At 31.7% G+C, this 25925-nt stretch overlaps 1 protein-coding gene and 1 long non-coding RNA gene across 2 annotated transcripts; one reads left to right on the top strand and one right to left on the bottom strand.

The window, feature by feature from the left end:
- The first annotated feature begins 1576 nt into the window (after positions 1-1576).
- LOC132610649 (pleiotropic drug resistance protein 1) lies at positions 1577-11210 on the top strand. Its single transcript, XM_060324973.1, has 20 exons — positions 1577-2311; positions 2930-3050; positions 3146-3319; positions 3944-4103; positions 4199-4275; positions 6223-6276; positions 6370-6762; positions 6842-7123; positions 7224-7540; positions 7640-7800; positions 7900-8003; positions 8085-8241; positions 8326-8522; positions 8717-9049; positions 9145-9435; positions 9522-9605; positions 9691-10052; positions 10147-10318; positions 10412-10666; positions 10759-11210. Exons 1-20 carry the CDS (start codon positions 1944-1946, stop codon positions 11017-11019), a joined length of 4323 nt encoding a protein of 1440 aa, XP_060180956.1. The 5' UTR covers positions 1577-1943; the 3' UTR covers positions 11020-11210.
- Positions 10977-17901, bottom strand: LOC132610650 (uncharacterized). The gene is made up of 2 exons (XR_009571207.1): positions 17694-17901; positions 10977-16762 (listed from the first exon to the last, which is right to left on the bottom strand). It is a non-coding gene; the product is annotated as an uncharacterized LOC132610650 (long non-coding RNA).
- Positions 17902-25925: the final 8024 nt, after the last annotated feature.

Below are 25925 nucleotides of genomic sequence, written 5' to 3'. Positions count from 1 at the left end.
TTAATACTCCAATCATGGAAATAGGAAGGGTAGATTCAAGAAAAAGTAATAAACGACTTCTTTTGTTTTTAAACGTCAAGTATTACTATTCTAGAAAAAATGAGTTTGCCAAACGACAAAAATTTAAGACCTTAGGTAGAATAAGCGGGACGTTAAAGCAAACACGTTAAGGAAACATAAAAAGAAAGTTTGAAGTGTGAAGGTTATATGTGATAGAGTCTGTAATATTTCTTTTAGCAAAGCTTTAATACATTCATATGAATATGGAAATAAGTCGAGCAAGATTCGAGAATGATAGGCAAATGCAATCAAGAAAAGGCAAAGTAGAGTTTTTTCCCAGGAAAGTTTGGTAAATGTAAAGACAAAATTAAGTTCATTTATAGTTAGAAGTTGTGACCGTCCATGTGGTCAGCAGTGACCCCATGTGCCCCATACCAAATATTCATTTCCATTTCCATTTCTACTACCCACTTATTAGCTTCATTATATTCCTCTTTATTTTTAGGCAATTTCTAAGCAAGCAGTAAATGGAATACCTTTTTTGAGGATTCAAAGAAAGTGGCATTTGGGTTTTTCTGAAATTATGTCAGTATTCTCCTCATGCCTATAGAAATGACTATTTTAACTACAAGTACCTTTTTCCAATGAATATTGAATATATACACACAATTATTTGGGATAATTGCACTTTTGGTCCATTAATTATAAATCAATTCTGATGTTAATCCTCGTAATATTTAGCTGAGTACATTTTGTTTTGAATTAACCTAAAATGTGAACTTTTGGTTCCTTTCTATTATTTTATATAATAAATATTGATAATTAAATTGTTTCTAGAAATGAATTACACATCAAATATGAAGTAAACAATACAATTTAACACTACACATCGATACTTCAATAATTTAACACTTAATAATTCGTTGAAATTTATGAAGATTCCAGTCCAAGGGATATCAAATTGCAAGTATGAATTAGTTAAAAGTTAAATGTACTTAACAAAAAACTACAAGGATCAAAATTGGAATTCGTCAATATCAAGGGACTAAAAGCACAAATTTCCTCCATTTTTTTATTGGGAAAAGGGTCAAAAATACCCCTCTACTTTGAAAAAAGGGCTAAAAATATCCTCCGAACTTATTTTGGGTAAAAAATACCCCTCTCATCCTTAAAGTTTTCAAATCTACCCCTGTCTTGACTGAAATTATCCCCCAAAATAACCCAATTTTTTTTTAAACCCGCTTCATCATTTAAACCTGACACAACTAAATAATTACCCATAAGATCCCTTTATTCCCCCAATTCCCTCAAACTTCAAACCTACATATTGGGGGTATTTTTGACCCAAAATAAGTTCAGAGGATATTTTTAGCCTTTTTTCCAAAGTAGAGGGATATTTTTGACCCAAAATAAGTTCGGAGGATATTTTTAGCCCTTTTTCCAATGTAGAGGGGTATTTTTGACCCTTTTCCCTTATTTATTTGTTGGCCTTTTGTATAGTACATGAATTTCTACAGCCGCCTTTTCTGAAATAGCTAACTCTATATATCCCTTCTTGTCTTAAGACTTTAGCAGCAACTATTTTCCTCTCCTCACCTTCATTCTTCTGTTCATATTTGACCATTTTGAGAAAGAGAACAAAAAAAAAAAAAAAACAGCTACCTTTTCTGAAATAGCTAACTCTATATATCCATCTTGTCTTAAGACTTTAGCAGCAACTATTTTCATCTCCTCAACTTCATTCTTCTGTTCAAATTTGCCATTTTGAGAAAGAGAACAAAAAAAAAAAAAAAAACTCCAAACTCAAAAAATAGAGAGAGAGAAAAAGAGAGCAAAGAGAAACTAAAGTTTCTTGAAACCCCATTTTCTATTTTGTGATGAGTTCAAGTTTTTCAACCTAAGTTTGTGAAAATAAAAGAATCTTGATTAGTGTTTTGTTCAATATGGAGCCAGCAAATTTAGGTAATTTGAGAGGGAGTAGTTTAAGAGCAAGTATAAGTGGAAGTAGGAGAGGCTCAAGTATAAGGGCAAATAGTAATTCAATATGGAGGAATAATGGAGTTGAAGTATTTTCAAGATCAGGTAGAGATGAAGATGATGAAGAGGCACTTAAATGGGCTGCACTTGAAAAATTACCAACTTTTGATAGATTAAGAAAAGGTTTATTATTTGGATCACAAGGTGCTGCTGCTGAAGTTGATATAGATGATCTTGGTTTTCAAGAAAGAAAGAATTTGCTTGAGAGACTTGTTAAAGTTGCTGATGAAGATAATGAGAAGTTCTTGTTGCAACTCAGGAACAGAATTGACAGGTATGTTCATTTTTTGAATATATGAGATGAGTTCTTTTTTATGGTTCCACCCAATATTCGGTATTTGAGCTCGACTTATCCGGATTCACGTCGTGTAAAAAACACTCTGTCGAGATTTTTTGCATACAAATACTACTAAAAAAATTACTATTTTCCCACTGAAAAATATAGTAGAATTTTTACATAAAAAAATTATGAAGTTTCTCAGTATTTCAACGAGAACCTATTTCTCACCGTACATTTTTCCAGCGAGATTGTTCTGTGAAAATAAAGTGGAAAAATCATATTTTATAGTATAAATTTTTCGCTGAATGTCGGTACAAAAAATCTCTTTTTCTAATAGTGTCAGAACTCGAACATGAAACCTGTAGTTAATGGCAGGCTAGAGCTACAGTGCAGGCTACTGGTTCGGCAGTACCAGTATTTTTGGCTCAAACACTTTATTATGTTAAAAATTTATTTAATATGTACAAATAATCTATTCAGAATCTAGTCTTGTGATTTAGAACCTACAAACTAAAATTCCTGTGTGGTGAAATGGGGTTTCTTTATTTGTCAATTTAAGTGGTTACAAATGATTATTGATTCTTGTTTTGTTGGAAAATGGGAAATTTGCAGAGTTGGGATTGAATTGCCAACAATAGAAGTGAGATATGAACATTTGAATATTGAGGCAGAAGCATATGTGGGAAGCAGAGGATTGCCCACATTTATGAACTTCATGACTAATTTTCTTGAGGTATAAAAAAATAATATTTTCCTTATTATATTACTGTTTTGACTAAAAGGGTTGTTGAATCTAACAATTTTTTTGTTTTTGGTTTTGGTTCAAAGACGTTATTGAACACTCTGCATATCCTCCCAAGCAGAAAGAGGCAAATCACTATTCTTAGGGATATTAGTGGTATCATTAAGCCTTGCAGATTGACTCTGCTTTTGGGACCTCCTGGTTCTGGAAAAACAACATTGTTGTTAGCTTTGGCTGGAAAGCTTGATCCTGAACTAAAGGTAATATTTTTTCGGTCCGATATTCTAAATTTATTGTCTCGACTAATTGAATTCACGATTCTTACGGCGACTAAAAGTTGATCGGTCCCTGCCAAACATAAAGATATCTAATACAAAAAGTGTTTTCTTTTTTAAGAAAAAGTGATCATTGCATTTTGGGTTCCCTCAGTTATTGACAAATTTTAATTTTGTTCTTTGTAATATTTGACTAAGTATATTTAACTTTCAATTAACTAAATATGTGTTTTTGGTCTACTTATAGTAGGAAACATGTGATATATAGAGTATTTTTAGAACTATATCACCCTCAAAGATGGGGTAACAATACAAGTTGAACATAATACCCCAATAATTCAATGGTTTACCACTCAAAAAAATTCGTTAAATTTATGAAGACCCACAATTTGAGGGATCAAAAGTGCACAACAACAACAACAAGCCCAGTAGAATCTCACTATGTGGGGTCAAAAGTGCACATATTAAATAATTAAAGGTTATATGTGCTTTAACTCACAAGGATCAAAATTGCTGTACTCTTTTTCGATATTTGATGGAGTAATAACACCAATATCCTAAAAAAAGTTAAAAGAAAAATTAATATGTGTCCTTTTCTTGTAAAATCAGGTAACTGGAAAGGTGACATATAATGGACATGAATTACATGAATTTGTGCCACAAAGAACAGCAGCTTATATTAGCCAACATGATTTGCATATTGGAGAAATGACCGTAAGAGAAACTTTAGAGTTCTCTGCAAGATGCCAAGGAGTTGGCTCTCGTTATGGTTAGTATCAATATTTTTTTCTTGATTTAAATTAATTATGTGGTGAAGTTAGATAAATTCTGATATATTCTTTTTTTTCTTGGAATTTTATGCAGAGATGTTAGCTGAACTGTCAAGAAGAGAGAAAGCAGCTAATATAAAACCAGATCCTGATATTGACATTTACATGAAGGTAACACTGGAGCTATACCATGTTTACATGTGTGAAAATATTATATTTGAAATATCTTCCAAACCAAAAAAAACCTTGAAGAATATTATTGTGGCAAAAAGAATGATCCCTTTCCATATTTGAAAATAATTTACCTATATGCAATGATTTAGAACTACACAAAATATATGCGTCTTATTTTACATCGCAAATCTAAAAGTCTTTTTTTTTTTTTTAAATTCCGTACCAGTCAAATATGTTCGCCTAAATTAGGAAGGAGGGAGTAGGGGTGTTCATGGTTCGGTTTGGGTCGGTTATTGGTTAAAACCATAACCAAACCAATTTAATCGGTTTTTAGATGTCTAAAACCATAACCAAACCAAGTAAAATAATAACCACCGGTTTGGTTATTGTCGGTTTGGTTCGGTTTGGTTCAGTTTTTCGGTTTATGGCTAGCCGTGACAATTCAAATATTCTCTCTCTATGTTCTTCAAATTTCTTATGAAGCTCTTTTTTCCTCACGGCCCACAAGGGTGAACTTTACTGCATATTGAGGGAAAGACACGCTGTTGGCAAATCAGGTGGACCAAACTTGCAACGCAGTTTAGATTCAAAAGAACAAGTCAAACAGAGGTTTCAAAATACAAACATCTCTTATGCTTACGACTTATTAGAGTTGGGCTTGGATTGTTGGACATATTCTTTTAAGACATGGGCCTTAAAAATAAGTAGACCAAAATTAAATTAATAATTAAAAGGTATAAAATATCTTTAATTATTTATGAAAAGCTAATATTATACATATAAATAATTATAAATTTTATGTATATAATTATCGGTTTGGTTCGGTTATTTATTCGGTTATTTTTTACTATAACCATAACCAAACCAAATATTATCGGTTTTTCAAATTTAAAATCAAACCAAACCAAATATCGGTTATTTTATTCGGTTTGATTAAATTTTCGGTTTGGTTTTGATTTTAACCAAAACTGTGAACAGCCCTAGGAGGGAGTATAATCTATTCACAGAATCCCACAGAAAAGTAGTAAGGAGTTTTTTATTAGAAATTATTGGACAGATGTTTAGCAAAGATATTTAAAAGTATTCCTTGGGTCCAAAAAAGTGGCTAATAAATAAAGACTGATATTTTTGACCCTAGCTAGGAAACAAAGAAATCTAGCAAAAACAAAAAGATATTGAAAAGTGACGCAAAAGCTGAAGCAACAACCATTAGAAAATTCGAACTTGACACTTATAGTCGACTCTTTTTTAATTGCTTTTATGTATTCCTTCCGTTTATGTGAACTCATTTGACTGAGCGCGACATTTAAGAAAGAGTGAAGACTTTTGAAATTTGTGGTTCAAAATAAGTCTTGAATATTTATGTGGTTGTAAATCATTTCATAGGTTCACATAAATTAAAACAGAGGGAGTATAATATATGTAACATTAACTTTATATTACTTCCGCAGCTGATTTTGAAACAATAGTTTTTTAATTTCCACCTGATGTTCGATATCCAATTAATTTGAATTCACGCTGATAGAAAGTGTTTTGACATTGAGTGTAAGTTCTACTCACTATAAAATATTTTACCCACTAAAAAAGGGAATTGCAGGTAAATATTTGATAAAAATGGTAACTAACATACTATAAGAGGTTAAACTACACTGACAATTTATAAAAAAATTTACACTCTGCATATAGCTTAAATCCTTTGGTATTGTTCAAACAATTTATAGTTTGATGTTTTTATTTTAAGATACATTCTATAGTTGAAGTTTGGCACCAGGCCAGAAATAGGCTTCTGGTTTTTTATAATATAATCAATAACCTTTGGTAATAGAAAGCTGAAAAAGGTACATGTTTGTCAATCCATTTCCAGGGATAATTGAGCAAAGTAAAAGAAAATAAATTGTTCATTTATGGAAAGTAATCATGCCTTTTACTTTTTGTGGAATTTAGGCTTCAGCAACAGAAGGACAAGAAGCCAATGTCGTTACAGATTATGTTCTTAAGGTAACATTTACAATATCCACTCAGTCTTATATTTGAATTATGAGAAAAAGGGGTTTATGAAATTGAATTCTAATACTGAATATGCTATTGCAGATTTTGGGACTGGATATTTGTGCAGATACTATGGTGGGAGATGATATGATAAGGGGTATTTCAGGTGGACAAAAAAAGCGTGTGACGACTGGTGAGATGCTTGTTGGACCATCAAAAGCACTTTTCATGGATGAAATATCAACTGGATTGGACAGTTCCACAACATATTCCATTGTGAATTCCCTAAGGCAATCCGTTCAAATCTTGAAGGGAACTGCTGTCATTTCTCTTTTGCAGCCTGCCCCTGAGACCTACAACTTGTTCGATGATATTATTCTGATATCGGACGGGTACATTGTCTATCAAGGTCCCCGTGATGACGTGCTCGAGTTCTTTGAATCTATGGGTTTCAAATGCCCGGAGAGGAAAGGCGTGGCCGATTTCTTGCAAGAAGTATGTTTCAATTTATAAGAAACAAGAAGGGTACTTAAAGTGTTGATGCAATTTTGGTTCTAATGTGAAATATTTGCAGGTGACGTCAAAGAAGGATCAACAACAATATTGGTCAAGGAGGAATGAGCCTTATAGGTTTATCACATCGAAAGAATTTGCCGAGGCATATCAGTCTTTCCATGTTGGAAGGAAAGTAGGGGACGATCTCGCAATCCCATTTGACAAGACCAAATGTCATCCTGCTGCTTTGACTAATGAACAGTATGGTATAGGAAAGAAAGAGCTCTTGAAGGTTTGCACTGAAAGAGAACTTCTGCTAATGAAGAGGAACTCATTTGTTTACATCTTCAAGCTCTTTCAGGTGACTTACTCGATCTTTTAGAAATGTTGATTTACGTCTTGATCTTGTCATATCCGTGTGCACGTTCTAATGCTTGCCTTGTTTTCATTTGTTTTCTCAGCTTACGATAATGGCTCTTATGACAATGACCCTCTTTTTCCGAACTAAGATGCCACGAGATACAATAGATGATGGAGGAATATACGCTGGTGCTCTCTTTTTCGTGGTGGTTATGATTATGTTCAACGGGATGTCTGAGATGGCCATGACAATTTTCAAGCTACCGGTCTTCTACAAGCAAAGAGACCTTCTCTTTTTCCCTTCATGGACTTATGCAGTTCCGTCATGGATCCTCAAAATCCCTGTAACATTTGTTGAAGTCGGTATTTGGGTGATACTCACATACTACGTCATTGGATTTGATCCTAATATTACAAGGTATGGAAAGAATAGGCTACAGATGAAGCTCTACAAATGAAGCTATCTTATCAAGTTATTATTTTTCTTCCATGATTGTTAATCACTAGTGTTTTGCAGATTTCTGAAGCAATTCTTGCTGCTCGTATTAGTAAACCAGATGGCATCCGGATTGTTTAGATTGACCGGCGCATTAGGAAGGACCATGGGAATTGCAAACACATTTGGAGCATTTGCTCTTCTTTTACAGTTTGCATTGGGTGGTTTTGTCCTTGCACGGAGTATGTTTTGTGATTTAGGTGTTTTGTTATTTAGATGTTTGCAGAAACTCTTTCTTGTTCAAACATACTAATATTTTTTAATTTCGCCTAATGCTGTAGATGATGTGAAGAGCTGGTGGATTTGGGGTTACTGGGCCTCACCTATGATGTATGGTGTGAACTCAATCCTTGTGAATGAATTTGACGGGAAAAAATGGAAACATGTAAGTTTGTATACATAAAGCTGCCTGCATTGTTTATTTTTTTTCATCTATGAATGCTGAAATCAACTCTCACTAAAACAGATTGCGCCAAATGGAACCGAGTCCCTTGGAGCTGCAGTGGTGAGATCTCGAGGGTACTTCCCAGATGCATCCTGGTACTGGATTGGTGTCGGGGCACTTCTTGGATTTACAATTGTCTTTAACTTCTGCTACAGTCTTGCACTGGCTTATCTCAACCGTGAGTTTCCCTGAATTATTTCCATTTTATGTTTCACCAGGAGAAACAAAAAGTAAATTACTAACATAGCACAATTGTCTGCAGCATTTGATAAGTCACAAGCAGTGATATCAGAAGACAGTGAGGATGCTGAAAATGGTCAAGTTGCATCCCAAATAACTAGCACAGAGGGAGGAGATATTGTCAGTGCGGGTCAGAATAAAAAGAAGGGAATGGTTCTTCCATTTGAACCCCATTCTATCACTTTCGACGATGTTATATACTCTGTTGACATGCCTCAGGTAACATGCCAAATGTTTTTAGTAAAATGAAATATTGGAGCTGTCATATACACTGATTATGTATATGACAGGTATACTGTATGTATATTTATACTTAATTGACAAAACCTATACGTTTGCTAGCTATTTTTAAATTAGATTACCGAGAGGCATTGGACTCTAATTATCTCTCAACTAATTTCTGATGACTGCAGGAAATGAAAGAGCAAGGTGCTGGTGAAGATAGATTGGTACTTCTAAAGAGTGTGAGTGGAGCTTTCAGGCCAGGTGTTCTCACAGCTTTGATGGGTGTTAGTGGTGCTGGTAAAACTACATTAATGGATGTTTTAGCTGGAAGAAAAACAGGAGGATATATCGATGGCGACATCAAGATTTCTGGCTATCCCAAGAAGCAAGAAACCTTTGCTCGTATTTCTGGATACTGCGAGCAGAATGACATCCATTCACCTTATGTTACAGTTTATGAGTCCCTCGTATACTCAGCATGGCTGCGTTTGTCCCAGGATGTTGACGAAAAAGCTAGAATGGTCCGTTCCTCTGAATTTTTGTCATCCATTAAAGACAAACCTTTTAGAGAAAGTAGCAGCCTCATAACATTTTCTATTGCTTATTTCTTTTACAGATGTTTGTCGATGAAGTTATGGAACTTGTTGAGCTTGGACCCTTAAGATCAGCCTTAGTCGGGTTGCCAGGAGTCAATGGTCTCTCAACTGAGCAGCGCAAGAGGTTGACCATAGCGGTTGAACTGGTAGCAAACCCCTCTATTATTTTCATGGATGAACCAACTTCTGGGCTGGATGCAAGAGCTGCTGCAATTGTTATGAGAACTGTTCGGAACACTGTTGATACAGGAAGAACTGTTGTTTGTACTATCCATCAGCCAAGCATTGACATTTTTGAAGCCTTTGATGAGGTAGATTTATTATCTTTTAAGCAAACTCCAGCTAATCTTTATTTTATCTTTTTATAACATTTACTAAAATCAAAATGGCTTTGCAGCTATTTCTAATGAAACGAGGAGGACAAGAGATATACGTTGGTCCATTGGGTCGCCATTCTTGTCATTTGATCAAATACTTTGAGGTACATTGTGCTAAAGAGAAAATGACTTTTCTATTTTCAATATTATATGATCACATACTGACCTCCGGTTTTGCCTTGAATGCAGTCAATTCATGGGGTAGCTAAAATCAAGGAGGGTTACAATCCAGCTACTTGGATGTTGGAAGTCACATCCTCAGCTCAAGAAATGATGTTAGGGGTTGATTTCACCGACTTTTACAAGAATTCAGACCTTTATAGGAGGAACAAAGCCTTGATTAGTGAATTAGGCGTCCCTCGCCCTGGTTCAAAAGACCTACATTTCGAAACTCAATACTCTCAGTCATTCTGGACACAGTGTATGGCTTGCCTTTGGAAGCAACACTGGTCGTACTGGCGTAATCCTGCTTATACTGCAGTCAGATTTGTCTTCACAACGTTCATAGCGCTTGTCTTCGGGACAATGTTCTGGGATCTCGGTACCAAAGTGTAAGTATTTACAGGAGCATGAAAACTTACAAGTATAGTAAGTAGAGTATTACTTAAAATCCTTTGTACTAAATTTGAGCTTTATTTTCTATAGGAGCAAGAGCCAAGATCTTTTAAACGCTATGGGATCAATGTATGCTGCTGTTCTGTTCCTTGGTGTACAAAATGCATCATCAGTACAACCAGTTGTAGCGGTTGAGCGTACAGTGTTTTACAGAGAAAGGGCTGCTGGAATGTACTCTGCCATACCCTATGCCTTTGGACAGGTGAATAGACAAGTTCAATTACTGGTAGCTATATCAAGTTCAGGGTTGAGAAAAGACGTTCATCATATTTATGGAAACTTTCCTATATTGCAGGTTTTCATTGAAATCCCTTATGTATTCGTACAAGCTATCTTTTATGGTATCATCGTCTATGCTATGATTGGATTCGAATGGGATGCTGGCAAGTTCTTTTGGTACATGTTCATCATGTATACCACCCTCTTGTACTTCACATTCTATGGTATGATGACTGTGGCTGTGACACCAAATCAAAACGTCGCTTCCATCGTTGCTGCCTTCTTCTATGCTATCTGGAATCTCTTCTCAGGATTCATCATTCCACGACCTGTAAGATCTTATCACTTTTATATTCTTGTTCCAATACACATTTTAAATTGATCTAGAGCTCGGAAAATGACATGTATTGTTGTCTTCTACAGCGTATGCCTATATGGTGGAGATGGTACTACTGGGCTTGCCCTGTTGCTTGGACCTTGTATGGTTTGGTTGCATCGCAATTTGGAGACATCCAATCAAAACTAAGTGGTGGTGATGAAACCGTGGAACAATACTTGAGACGTTACTTTGGGTTCAAGCATGATTTTCTTGGAGTTGTTGCAGGTGTGCTCGTTGCATACGTAGTTGTTTTTGCCTTCACATTTGCTTTTGCTATCAAGGCATTCAATTTCCAAAGAAGGTAAGTGAAATCTAACCAACTGAAGAACGACGAGTAAGAAGTGGTTACAAAATTAGTGTAGGGGTTACTACTCGACAAAGTGTGGTTCTTTTCAACTTTTTGATTACTAAGTGTAGGTTCTTCTAATATTCATTGGAAATCACATGTTTATTTGTCGATGTGCAATAAAAATATATAGCAACAGTTTTATTCCAAGGTTTGGTTTCATTTTAGTTTTAGCATCCCCTCCCAGCTAATTTTAATTTTAAGTACACTAGTATAGATGGTTGATTTGATATAATACAAGAAACTAAAGAATGAGTACAGATAGTAAGGACATACCTTCAAAGAGTAACAAGGTTGTAATTTTCCGCTCCTTGTTTTGTTCTCCATGTATTCTGTGAGAGCCAAAAAGGAAAAAGGGTAGAAAGCAGAACATATTTGTCAAGTAGAGACATTCCTCCTCTGTTCTATGTAGTAATTATCTTCCCCTTATAGAAAGGGATAGGTAAGTATATAGATATATACAACTTACTACAAGATAATGGTATACATCAATCAATCAATAAAATGATAGGCATCAAGTCAGGTTAACAACTATATTGCTCGGGTCTTCAAAAATACCGCCGAGTTTGTGTCGGATCCTCCAATAGCAATGCATTTTTGGAGGATTCACAATGAATACTAGCTATATTGATAGCATGCATATGCAATATCAGGCCTTGTTAAAGTAAGATCCTGAGTACCACAGAGAGAAACAACATGTGGAAATTCGAATTGAGAATATTGATATAACAGGACTCAATATGCTGGATAGAACAAGTGTATACACATTGAGTATCAAGATGAAGGCAACAAAGACTTATTTGAGAGAGTGACCATAACCATAAAGAGATGAAAAGGAATTATTGGGGGAACAACCATATAACACATCAGTAAGGAAGAGAGAGCAGAATGCAAACCATCTCATTATATATAAACCAGGATTGAAGCATATACTATAGCTGGAATTGGAAAGAAAAAACACGCGATATTAAAATCAAAGCGACAGGTTATTGCTTCATGGCGAAGGCATACGCAAGAAAATAAAAATTCCTATGATATGAATTAATTTTAGATATACCTCATGTATTTTAAAATCAAACATGTATATCAATATAACATAGAAATCCTACACTTACACCATCTATAAAGTATATTTATAACTAATTGAAGGGACAAAATACCCATAACGTATGAAAAATGGCTCACAAATACCCTTCATCCACCTATTGGTCCAAAATTCCCCTAAGCTATTTATTCTTTTGCTCAAGAATACCCCTTAGACTAACACCCTAAACATGATAATTTTTTCCTATTTAAAAAGAGTCACGTAACTTATTATGATTGACCACATATATTATTTAATTTAAAAATTAAAGCAACACACTTTTAAATCCAAACCCACTAATCCGTTTTTAACCTGTTTCCTTCATCCTCTCCATTTCTAATTATTTTGAAGTAACCAAGCCAGAAATAAAAGTCTCCTCATTTCAATCCATATGACATATTTTATTTTAAAATGTCTCAGAAAATTATATGTATTTCTAAAATAATTAATATTACTATACAAAGTTACATTCAAGTAATTCAGAGTTCTTACCATGAAGGATTCTTTCCCGTTAAATAAAGTTTTCAACAGTGAAGTCCAAGTTTAATATTTTTCTTCTATTACCATATGCAATTTAAATTTATTTCTTAATCCATGTTTCCAATCAAACTACTCATATGTCATATAAAGCGGCACAATCATAGTAGATTTATGCGACTTTATGAATGTATGTATCAAAACTGTGTTTAATTATTGATTAATACACTACCTGTTTTGGTAATTGAATAGTTGTATTATGTAACTCCGTCCTACCAATGTTAAGAAAACGGGTTGCTTAAGTAAAGGAGTTGATTTTTTGCTATTTAGCATACCCCCTTGCTAGAAAGGAGTAATTAGTTTCCTTGATGCAAGCCGAGTTGCCTCAAGGACATGTAGAGAACCGTCCCGAGGATTCTAAGTGTGAATGATAGCATGGGAGAACGGATTGGCAATGGAAGAACATCAAAGTGGCTAAATGAATAAAGGAAGGTTATGATTGCAAAAGAGGTCACTTCCTAAATTCAAGACTTTCATCTCCACAGGGCTAGCCAAACAAGGCCCTTGTCTCATTAAGGACATTTATGTAATAATGTAATTGTCTTCTTTGTTGGCTTAGTATAAATAGTAGCTCAAACATTTCATTTAGTAGCTTTTGATAATTTTTAAAAATATTTTGAGTGTTTTAGGGTTATCTCTAGAGAGAGAAACTTGTGAGAGGCCTTTGGTAGGCTCTTGTTGATTATTGTTTGTGAAAGGATTGGTTGCTTGGGAATTCAATTCCCTTGAGGTCATCCTAAGAAGTTGGTGCTATCTAGAGTGTAATTAGGATGTCTTAGTTATTGAAAAACATTGGTTGCCTAATTGTGCCTATTTTTTAGTCAATCCATCTATCTTTTCTTTTCGTTGCCATTTTATTATTTCCGCGTATCCGTTATTATCTCATTCCTAGTCTACTACAATTGCATATCCTAATATGCACAATTCTAATTGTGCCCTTTCCTTGTATATTCCTATTCAAAGTAAAATAATAAAGGGTACAAAAGTCATTCAGTATTTGAAGGATATTTTGATCAATCAACATTTATATTCATGCTTTTAATATAACTAGTTTATATGAACGTTCCTCGCCACGTTATCTCTTATCAATCTCTGATGTTATTTATTATTTGAACTTACATATTACGGTATTTATTTTATAAGGTACAAATAGTGTTTGATCGTATTATTTTTGGTATATATCCTCTATGTTTTTAGCTATGTGGAAAAACATGTAATGACTAAAATAACCCTACATTAGGAATTGAGTATATTCTATTTATTTTCATTAAACCGAAAATTGTTATTACACGAAATTAAAAGAATAATGATAATTTGTTTGCCGAAGAAGTAGTCAAATATATTCGGATAAAAAAAATATACGCGGTAGGCATGTTCATCCATAAATAAATCACGCGAATTATAGGGACAAAATGTTTCAATCATCATAGGTGAGAACTCATAGTTTTCCAATCCCACTTTACCAAACAACTCATAAATATAAAATCTCATGCTACGACCTCATTTTGTATCGTTCCCTAATAGTTGTACCCTCAACTTTAAAATAAATGATGACATGCATTGTATCGTTCCCAAGGCCTACCTAAAGAAGACTACAATGTCTTCACTTATAACAGAATATTTTTAATTATAATATATGAGAAAGGGGAGAAAGTACTAATAATTATATATTTATTAGATAGTCTCCAACTCGTTTAAAAATATGGTGGTCGAATCAAATTGTTTGTGTTCCTAAATATAACGTTCGAGGACGGTTGTTTCGCATAAGCAAAACCCATGGCTGGAATATCCTAATTTTCTTGGAACTGAGAGATTAAGTACAATTAGACTTCCAATTAAATAGAAATTAGGATTTTATCCGATATAATATTGTTTATTTTAAGTGATAATTAAGTTTAGTCTCCAACTCGTTTAAAAATATGGTGGTCGAATCAAATTGTTTGTGTTCCTAAATATAACGTTCGAGGACGGTTGTTTCGCATAAGCAAAACCCATGGCTGGAATATCCTAATTTTCTTGGAACTCAGAGATTAAGTACAATTAGACTTCCAATTAAATAGAAACTAGGATTTTATCCGATATAATATTGTTTATTTTAAGTGATAATTAAGTTTTTAAAGTATAAAAATCGTTCAATATTTGAAGGATAAATCAACACTTATATTCATCATTTGACCATCATAGAACCACACAACCACGGTTAAGGGATATTTATACCTTTCGATCAGCCTCAAATAAGTGTATAAGGAACTGTATGATTAGGAATAGGAGAGTAATTTCTAACATAAGAATTCCTGTAATTATTCTTGATCAATTCTCGTTTCTTCTTCATCGAACTTTAAATTCTTTTAAGATATGCCTTTTAAACACAAATATGATTTTTATTAGTACATGATTAGGAACATAAGAATGTAAACTTTTCGATAGTTTCTAACTAAAATAAAAAAGAATCTCTAACAATTCTCGACGTAAATAAAAAAGAAATACGCAGGAACTCTGAGTACAATATTTTCTCGACATAATCAATCAACATTTTTGTATTAGAATTTATGTTTCTTTGATAGTATTGATATGATATAGATAAATGGAAAAATATAATAAGTAAACATATGTCAAATTAAAATAAACTTTGAAACTAAATTGACTATTAGTTGAATTAGTTTAATCCGTCGTAAAAGTATCCTCAAAAGTCAAAATAATTAGAACCAAGATAGCATCTAAAGATTAAAAAAAAAAAAAAACTTTAATTAGCATGTCATATGTAGTTTACGGTCAAAATATTCGGTCAGAGTCATATTGCAACCAGAGGCAGATCTAGGATTTGAGCGCAATGGAAGCACCATTATCTTTAGTACGCTAATTGCTAGCAATAAAGTTAGGCGTGCGATTCTTAAAAAACTTATTGATTATAATAGCAAAGTACAAACTTCAATATTATCAAATATAATTAATTGGGTACTAATATAACAAAAGTACATCATCAAATCATTCTTGAATTCGACGCGTTTTCATTTGAAAAGTAAAAATAAACATGACTTTTCAAGACCTTAAGTTGATTGTACAAAATCCCAAATTTAAAAATATGATAAGATTTTAGGGCTTAGTATAAGATAATACAATTTTTAATTAAATTAAATCTAAGAAGTTATGTATTCCTCAATCCGTAGTAATTAAATACTATTATATACTTATATAATAAGTAATCTATATTAATTACTAAAAAAGAAAGGAAAGCTTTACCGTAAGAGAAGTCCGATCGTTGGCTTGAATTCGATTGCCGGAGAAATTAATGAATATCGATAATATATTCGACTATGGGTGATGTTCCTAACTTAGTGATTTGTGACAAAACTTGATAATGGAAGAAGGGTTTGAGAATGGAGAGAGCCAAAGGAGTTTTGTTTGCTTATATGACGTTGGGAACAGATGAGTGGGAAGTGGGAAGTGGGAAAAGATCTTTTGAAATTTAGGGCTTTTGGGGGGAAGTATTTAATGAAAAAGCAAATGACAGGGGGACTAATAATAAAAAGATTAAAAAAACTAAAAAATCTGCATTAAATGCAGGTTTGTATAGCAATTTACTGCACAAATTTAAATAAATAAAATAATTGTAGGAACCAAGATTCGAACTTAGGTCACGACCAGTGAGCATCAACGCAAGAGTACTCCTACCAATTGAACTACTTTAACAATTATGTTTGAAGGGTCCTTTTTCCTTTTAAAATATATGATAGTCTTTCAAGGTATATAAATATATGTATATAGAGTTTTTTCCGAAGTTACAGGGCACGTGTCCCCCACTTTTCAAGGTGGATCCGCGCTTGATTGCAACGTAAGAGTTGAAGATTACTCTTTGTATGCTATCAGGTCTTGATTTGTAAATATAAACAGTTGAAAGATTATTGAAATTGAGATGAGCAAACTAACAAAACTTACCTGACCTCAAGAACTAATTCTGCCTCTCCAATGATCAAAAGTCAAAACTTGTTCGACCCTTTGCAATGTTGTCATCAAATACCTTAATTATAATTAGCTCAAAAGTGGAAGCCCCAATAATAGTGTCCATACCTAAAGGAGATGCCTAAAAAAGAAAACATATGAAGAGGCTTTTGTAAGTATACATAAAAGGTTAGCATGACAAAAGGAGGAATTTAACATGCAATAACCCCACAATATATATTCATCTACTAATTATCAAAACTCTATATCTTAGTTACCCGAAGTTTTAGTTTTGTAATTAGGTAGGAGAATCTGATTTTTTGTTGACTTATGAACTCAAACGTTAATACTAGTTGAGATTTGTGTTGTGCTCCATATAGTGTCCAATAAATCACTGTATAGCCTTATATTGATCACAACAATTTTTTCATCTCTACATCATACATATTCGCCAAAAAACATTGTTACATGATAAGAATCAGAATGAATAGCCACAATAATTTGTATCATTCAAAATTAAAAATCGTTGCATATAGTTTAAAATTATCAAACAAAAATAAATAATAGAAAAACTGAACATGTATAATATGTTAAATACTTCAGAAAGGTTCTTGAAATCAATAGATACATAGGGTGGTATGACATGGACCTTAAGTGGCATAAGAGTCCTTTACGAACTTGTACTGTGTATGTTTGTGGCATAAGAAAATTTTCGTTGATGAGGAAACCTAATTAGACCAAAATTCTAAGTTTTGATGTGAAATCCTAATTAGGATTAGATAAAGTACAAAAGATTACTATTTTATCCTATGTGGAATTTTTCTTTTGAAGATATAGTTTAGATTTCAAACCATATAAAAGTCAATCAATATTACAGGGATATTTTGGTCATTCAACATTTAGCTAAAATTGTTCGTGTTTTTAATAGTTGTAGATAGATATAGATATAGATATAGATAGATAACTCAAAATTTTGAACTCAAATCTGAACATCACTCAGCTATTAAAAACTTAAACGACATTATATCTTCACCGAAGCATAGAAATTTTGAGATAGTAAAGAAGATGTTCACCTTTTGCACCTTGATTATGCAGTTTAATTTCTTCTTTGATAGAAATTGGTGAAGCTTCTTTTGTGACACAGCTTTGTAAGCCCTCAAAAATCTTCATAGTGTCATGTATCAAACTGACATCCGTATTACATACATAAAAAATAGGAGAAAAAATAAGTCGATCAATCTCCACATATAGTTTGTGGTGGATGCTTTAGGAAGATGAGAAGCTTCTGTCCCATAATGAGAAATATATAACGAGACATGGAAAAAATGGTAATATCTTATAGTTGTAACCTTTTGACAAATAGAGTTTGTAAGACTAGTTAAGGGCATGTAAAAGAATACCAAATTAAATTTGGATAAGAAAATGAAATATAACATACTACTAGATCTAGAAAAGAAACGTGTAGGATATCAAAAATAAATCTGTATCAATTTAAGGGTAGACACATGCATGAATGTTGTTCAATAGTTTGAGAATTCAACTTAGAGTCATTTTCACATCATGTCGACTAAAATACTAAGAACTTAAGTCGATTTGAACATGTAAATGAAAAATATATCTATCTGTATCAGGAGTTTACATCAAATGAATGAATGCATGCAAGACATGCATATATTGGATTTATATTTTTATCATTGAATTAGCCATGATTGAATTTGTATTCTAACTTTAATTTGTGGCTCCCATGATTAAATTGTTTGATTTAATGCATATAATATTGTATACGGATTAGATTTTTTTTTTCATTTGCTAAGTATATTGCACAAATGCAACTCAGGTGGCTTTTTTTAATGGCTAAACTTTTTAGGAAACGACTTAAAATCTTGATAGGCTTAAACTCATGGGCAGTTAAGTGTTACAAGATTGATTTTTGTGCCATGATATATCCCAAATTGTATTTGCTGAAATTCAAGATTTGAGAGCTGTTTCCTAAGAGTTAGTCAAACTTTTCTAGCCAATGGAAAATGTTGTGCAATAGCTATTCCAATATAGACAACTAGCTCTGCGATTTGTAGGCCATTCGAGAAGGTCTCTTAATTGTCAATCAAAGTCTTTTTTTGCTTTTCCCGATGTGTAAATGACTTTTTTGGCATCAAATGGAAAAGGTCCGAATTTACCTGTACGCCATCCAAAATTGTTCATACTCCTTGTCATTAGTTAATTTTTTCGTATTTATCATTGCCATTAAAGGAAGTCCAACGTGAAATCGGTAACTCCACGTGTCAAATTATTTCAAAGGAAAAATATAATGTACGTTACTCCACGTGTCAAATTATTTCAAAGGAAAAATATAATGTACGTTACTACTTTTTTTTACTATATATATATATATATATTTAAAATTTACCTTCCGTTGCTCCGGTTCGACTGAGAAACCGTGAATTTTTGAGTTTTTAGATACTTCAGTACGGCCAAGGCGGAGCCACATACGGCTAAGGGGTTCATCCGAACCTCTTTCGGAGAAAAATTACATTATTTATATATGGTTAAAATTATTTTTCATGTATATATAATAGATGTAGAACCGCTTGGACTTCTTCGTGTGTTTACTTTTTTATATTTTAAACCTCTTTATCGTAAATTTTGGCTCCGCTACTGAGTACCGCTACGACTACGATTATGAGAAACTTATTATCAAAAGAAGGGGAAAGCATAAGCTCGACTATACATGTTTCAGCTGCCTCCTAGCTCCTTCCGCCCTATAACTTAAACTAGATGGCTTATGCCCGTGCTGCGCACGGGCCCAACACTTTGGATTATAGTGTATCTATGTGTATGTAGTTGTGTTTTGGATAGTGATAATATATATATATAGTATATTGATAATAAACATACATAAGTTTGTACTGTTTTTATGGATATATATATATATATATATACACACACTATGTTCAAAGTACGATTAATATAACATTGTAGTTTGTGCTTCATATCTAAAAATTTAGTATATTCGTGTTTGCTAAGAATACAAAGTCGGCAAAATTTTATTAATACTTTTTAAAAGAGAAGATTTGTTTAAAAGGAAACTATTTTCCTCTCTTTGAGATAAAACAATAACAATATTTAAGCATCAGTTGATACTTTCAATTTTAATTCGATTAATTTAAAAGTGTAAAATAATTATTATTTTTATCAAATTTTGTTTTGGATAATTCTAATTCTAATTATTAAATTAATTTTACATGTTTAAAACGAAACAAAGTAGAAATTGATTTTCTATTTAAACGAAGAAATACTATTTTTAAATTTTTGGTAAACATTCTCGGTTTAGCTCATTTTACTTGTCATGTTGTCTTTTGCATAGTTTTTTAAGGAGACGTGAATTAGAATTTGACTAATTTACCTTATTCATTATTTGATCTTCATTTGATATTAATTTCTTTTCACATTTAATATAGTAAGAATAAAAATGAAAAAGTAATTAAATTCTATGTTATTTTAAAATATAAATATTTTAAGTATATTTATTTTAGTAAACATAACAAATAAATGACATCGCGGAATAACAAATACAGCAATTAAATATCTAAATTAGATCTAAGGCTAATATAAGAAAAGAAAGGAAATTGTATGTATTTGCCTACTTAACCTTTTGAAGAAAAGCAATAATATGGGGTCCATATTTTTTACTGTGCAATAATTTCATTTGCTCCCACTAATAGGTTGATACGCATGTGGTAATGAATCCACTATTATTGACTTGATGGGGATACTTTGAGAATTACATGAATATTGTTTGATTTTTTAATAAATAGGATGCATGTTTTTTTTTTTTTGACATTGCTTTTTTTTTTTTTTAATATGGGGTCCACTTTGTTTTCATGAATTTGGAGAGGGTGGGGTCCACTTTTTTTCCTTTTTTTTTTTTTAAATATTGCTTGGCGTTTTTAGTATGAGGTCCACCTTATTTTTTTTTTTTTAAGAGTAACTCACGAAAAAAGAATGGGTAAACCGATGCTTTTATATAGTAGAAAAATAGAAATATAATAAAGTATTTCTATCTACTTTTTAGAAGAGTTGGTAATATAAAGTATAAAATGTCATTTTTTTGCCCTTAAATAAAAAAGTGGGACCAAAGGACGGACGACGATCTTGCTTATAAACGGGCTTTTCTATAGTAGTAAAGTAATATATATATTATGTCCAAAACACGATTAATATAAAATTGTAGTTTGTGCTCCGTATCCAAAACTTTATTATATTAGTGTTTGCTACAAATACAAAGTTAGTAAAAATTTATTAATACTTTTTAAAAGAGAAGACTTATTTAAAAGGAAACTATTTTCCTCTTTTTGAGATAAAACAATAGTAATATTTAAGCATCAGTTGATGCTTTGAATTTTAATTCAATTAATTTAAAGGTGTAAAATATTCTATTGTTAATGTATGTAGATTGGGCCTAAATAATACCTATTATTTTTTTATCAAATTTTGATTTGGATAATTCTAATTCTAATTATTATATTAATTTTACATATTTAAAATGAAACAAAGTAGAAATTTGATTTTCCATTTAAATGAAGAACTACTATTTTTTAATATTTGGTAAATATTTTTGGTTTAGCTCATTTTACTTGTCATGTTGTCTTTTGCACGGTTTTTTTAAGGAAACGTCAATTATAATTATAATTTCACTAATTTACCTTATTAATTATTTGATCCCCATTTAATATTATTTTTTCTTTTATGACATTAATCTCTTTTCACATTTTTTAGAGTAAGGAAAAAAATGAAAACGTAATTAAATTCTATCTTATTTTAAAATATGAGTATTTTAAGTATATTTATTTTAGTAAACATAACAAATAAATAACATGGCGGAATAGCAAATACAACAGTTCAATATCTCGATTACATCTTAGGCTAATATTAAAAAAAGAAAGAAAATTGTATGGTTTGACTACTTAACCTTTTGAAGAAAAGCAATAATATGAGGTCCATGTTTTTTGCTGTACAATAATTTCATTTGCTCCACTAATGAGTCGATACGCATGTGGCAATGAATCCATCATTATTGATTTAATGAGATACTTTGAAAATTACATGAATATTGTTTGATTTTTTAATATGGGATGCGTTTTTTTTTTTACATTGTTTGTTTTTTTAATATGAGATTCACTTTTTTTTTATATTGCTTGATTTTGTTAATATGGGGTTTACTTTTTTTTTTTTCGTGAGTTTGGAGATGGTGGGTTCCACTTTTTTTTTTTTAAATATTGGTTGGTGTTTAGTATGGGGCCCACACTCTTTTTTTTTTTTTTTAAATATTGGTTGGTATTTAGTATGAGGCCCAAACTTTTTTTTTTTAAAATCTTGGTTGGTATTTAGTATGGGGCCCACATTTTTTTTTTAAATGATGGACGGACGACATTTTTTTTTTTCAATATTCTTAGTTAAACCGGAACATTAATTTACAAATGAGTTTCTTAAGGACAAACGAAAAGTTGTAGTAATTCAGATTAGCTCAGTCATTTTATTCTATAAATAAACATCAAATTAACAGTAAAATAAAAAAGGAAACTATATGTATCATTACTACTCTACACGTGGAAGTATTTCAGTATAACAAATTGTTATGTGCTACTACAAAAACTCAAAATGGACAACACAAATGAAAAGTAAATAGAGCAGCCAGAATAAATTATATGTTCAACCAATGGGAAACCACAAGCTGGAGCAGGACGGACAACGATCCTGTCCTCCAAACCCGTGCTTCTATATAGTGTAAATGTAAATGTAAAAACGGAGCACGATGAAAAACCTACTTTTCAAAATTTATTTATTAGGTTCAAGGGCAAAAAAGTAAGATTATCCTAAAGCATGGTGGGAGTAACAGGATTATTCAATTTCAGATAGTATGAAATAAATTAACCATTTTCCTTTAATTTTTTTTGTTTGTTTGTGATATAAGATAGCGTGGTAAATGAAAATTAAAAAACCTCTACTTATTCCACAACTACAACGATATCTACCTCCAAGGCTGCATTTTTTCTGTGTTTCTACTTTCAACTACTTTTCTTCATAATTGTTTCTTCCTTAATTCTTTGCATATTTACGTGGAAAGACCGGAAGGTTTTGTCAAAAAGGAAAGTTACTAGAAGTTGAATATTAATTGTCATAAACAGAACTTTGCGTCAGAAAAGCTTTATATTAAGGTAAATTACATTAGATATCCTTGTAATATGATTTAGTTACAAACATACCCTAATCATTCAAGTTAATATTTGGTTATGATTTCCATATAGTATAGAGGGATAAGTATTTGATTTTAAGATTTTATGTTGTGTATTTGTTACTGGGTCATTATATTTGTGTAGTATTACTTAGAATGGAAGGGGGGGGGGGGGGGGGGGGGGTTGGTTTGAGGAGGAGGAGGAGGTAAATGTTTAATTTTCAAAACAGGATTTGTATATAATGTTGATTCAAATTACGGGGGTGTTTAATGTATTTACTTTAGTTGTGGTGTTTGTCAATTCTTACACAGTAGAATTGGTATAATGCCAATTAAGACAGCTAAGTGATTGCAGTTTGATTAGTATCACTACAAAAGAAACCCCAATTACTAACAAAAAATTCCATCGTTGGCAAATTGAGTTACCAACCGAATGCCAATTGATATTTGGCAAGTTCTAAGCAAGAAGGAAAATCTGAACTTCTAAATATTTGAAGAGTCAAGCAAGAGATGCATTTGGTAATTCTGAATTTTCATCACATGCCATGAAAAAACAGAAAAATATTCTCTACATGGCCTAGAGAAATTGATATTATACTACATATACACTTTCAATTTTCATCATCATTCTCCTGTCTCCACATGCCACAAAAAGTAAAGTAAAATAGTTCTCCATATGGCTTCAAGAAATTAATGCGTAGTATATTTTACATGTACACTTTCAATTATAGCCTGACAAAGATTTTATAGTGAGAAAAAAAGCCTTAAACTTGCTAGCGTACGATTAATGCAGCTACTAGCAAATATTAGGATGTCGATCTCGCAGGTTTGGTGGGTTATATTACACACACACACACAAAAAAAAAAAAAAAAAAATGAGAAAAAGTTAAAATTTCCTAATTTAATTAACTCCAAGAATGAAAATTTCCTAAAGAAAACAAAATTAGTTCTGAAAGAATTTCACCAAAATAAGAAAAAAGTTTTAAGGCCTCTTAAAACAATAGTGAACTTTTTTCCGAAGTAACTGGAATGACATAAAATATTTTAAATTTATATACTTTTTGAATCTGGCTAATATTGTTCGGATAAGTGGAACTGAATTTCGTAAAATCCATGTTCGCTGTTTGTAGAAAGGAGCCTTTTGATAGCGGTGTTAATAATGGAAGAATAAAGTCTGGTGAATTTTTAAAAAGTTGATTACTTCTTCTGCTTAATAATCATTTTTACTTAATAAAAAAAAAGAAGGTAACATCGAACTATGCAATGATATTATTTTTGACTTTCTACTTATTCTGCTAGTAAAAGGTACTCTCTTATCGTCTCAATTTATGTGACATTGTAATAAAAGGAACTCCCTTATCATCCCAATTTACGTGACGTTATTTGACTGAGTACGAAGTTTAAGAAAGAAAATAAAATTTCTAAAATTTTGTGGTCTAGAATAATTTTTAGACATTTGTGTGACTATAAATCATCTCATTAAGAATAAAAATGAGAATTTAATATTAATTAATTTGTAAATATATAAAGATGACATTCTTTCCGAAATAGACCAAGAAAAAAGTATGTCTCATTCACCCGATCGAGATGACCCAAATACAATTGTTAGTAAAGAAAAAATATATAACTTTTTTTATTAATTATTACCGGGAATTAAATCTCTATAATAAATACTGATTGGTAACCTAGTCAAAATGATCACTTATATGCAATTATAGATTAACCTGCGCTAACAATATAATTTTTTTTTAACCTAACGAGTATCTGTAACTTTATGAAGATGTCCATCCATGATAAGCTGAGGAAGGAACTATATATATACATATGTTGACTCTCGTGTGCTTCTAGACGCTGGCGGCCTTTTTTGGCTGCTTTGACTCAAAATTCGAATTATAAGCTCCAATGTTTATTATTCCCACGTTAATTATAAGTTAAGCTTTACTGCTAATTAGGGTGTACATGAATCGAGTTAGTTCGAATTTCTTAAATATTAAATTAAATTAATTGCGTCAGATTTTTAAATTTATATACTAAATCAAACCAATAAAATTCGGATTTTTCAATCTCGGATTTTCTCGGGTTATTCGGTTTTCTCGGGTTATTCGGGTTGTTTTCGGAATAGTCTTGATACAAAATATATAACTTTTACTTCAAATATTTTTTTAGTCATAGTAAGATACAACTATATAATTAAAGTGTTTCATAAGAAAATAAAACAAAATGTGAGAAGAATGATGACATTGTATTAAAATATTCAATAAAAGATAATAAAATTGATTAAAATAAATATTGCTAATTAATAAGCCATAAAGAAAATGACCATAATCTAAAAATACTAAGTCATCCTAAAATAAGTACAGTTAATAAGTATTAATTACATGACAAGAAAAAAAAAACTTAAGTAATGTATTTTCACTCTCTAAATCAATTATGCAAAATTAAAGGAGATATATCCTACATTATTGTCATTTCTAGTGATAAATTGAATTTGTTTTGTTAGTATTAGTGTTGAGTTGGTTTTTAGTTTGGACTTTATATGAGTTAATAACATCCATAGGATATAAAACCTATTCACATTCAAAATTCTAATTTCAAGCTTGAATAATATGATAATAGATAAAAAGCTACAAAAAAAAATTTAAGAAATATTTATAAATTACATTACAAATAAATATTTTTATGTATAAAATATTTTAAAAATTGAATACATGTAATGTCGGGTTGGTTTGGTTCGATTTGACTTTTTTTAGCTAAAACCAAACCAAACCAATTATGATCGGGGTTTTTTTTTAACACCAAACCATGTCAAACCAAACAACTAATCTGATTTTTTTCTCAATTTAATTCAATTTATTTTTTATGCGATTTATCTGTTTACTTTATGCACCCCTCCTGCTAATCTTTTCTCATTTGTTACGTACGATAGCCTAGCAAGAAAATAAAATTCCTCCAAAAATCTATGAACGTGTCTAAGGCTGCAAATAAACAGTGAATCTTGAAAATTCCTCTAGAATTACTGTACACGTCAAAATGTTTGGTCAATAAATCCAAAGAAGAAAGTACTATGCATGTC

This window comes from Lycium barbarum, chromosome 9, assembly GCF_019175385.1.
Source record: "Lycium barbarum isolate Lr01 chromosome 9, ASM1917538v2, whole genome shotgun sequence".
NCBI classification, from domain to species: Eukaryota; Viridiplantae; Streptophyta; class Magnoliopsida; order Solanales; family Solanaceae; genus Lycium; species Lycium barbarum.
Note: the sequence above shows the minus strand (reverse complement) of the source record. Positions and strands in the feature narration are given on the sequence as shown.

Excerpts from the sequence above, each read along its gene's own strand:
- LOC132610649 (XM_060324973.1), top strand. The coding sequence starts at position 1,944 with ATGGAGCCAGCAAATTTAGGTAATTTGAGAGGGAGTAGTTTAAGAGCA. Across the intron at positions 8,523-8,716 it reads ACTCTGTTGACATGCCTCAG|GAAATGAAAGAGCAAGGTGC; the intron begins GTAACATGCCAA and ends TGATGACTGCAG. Across the intron at positions 9,050-9,144 it reads TTGACGAAAAAGCTAGAATG|ATGTTTGTCGATGAAGTTAT; the intron begins GTCCGTTCCTCT and ends TTTCTTTTACAG.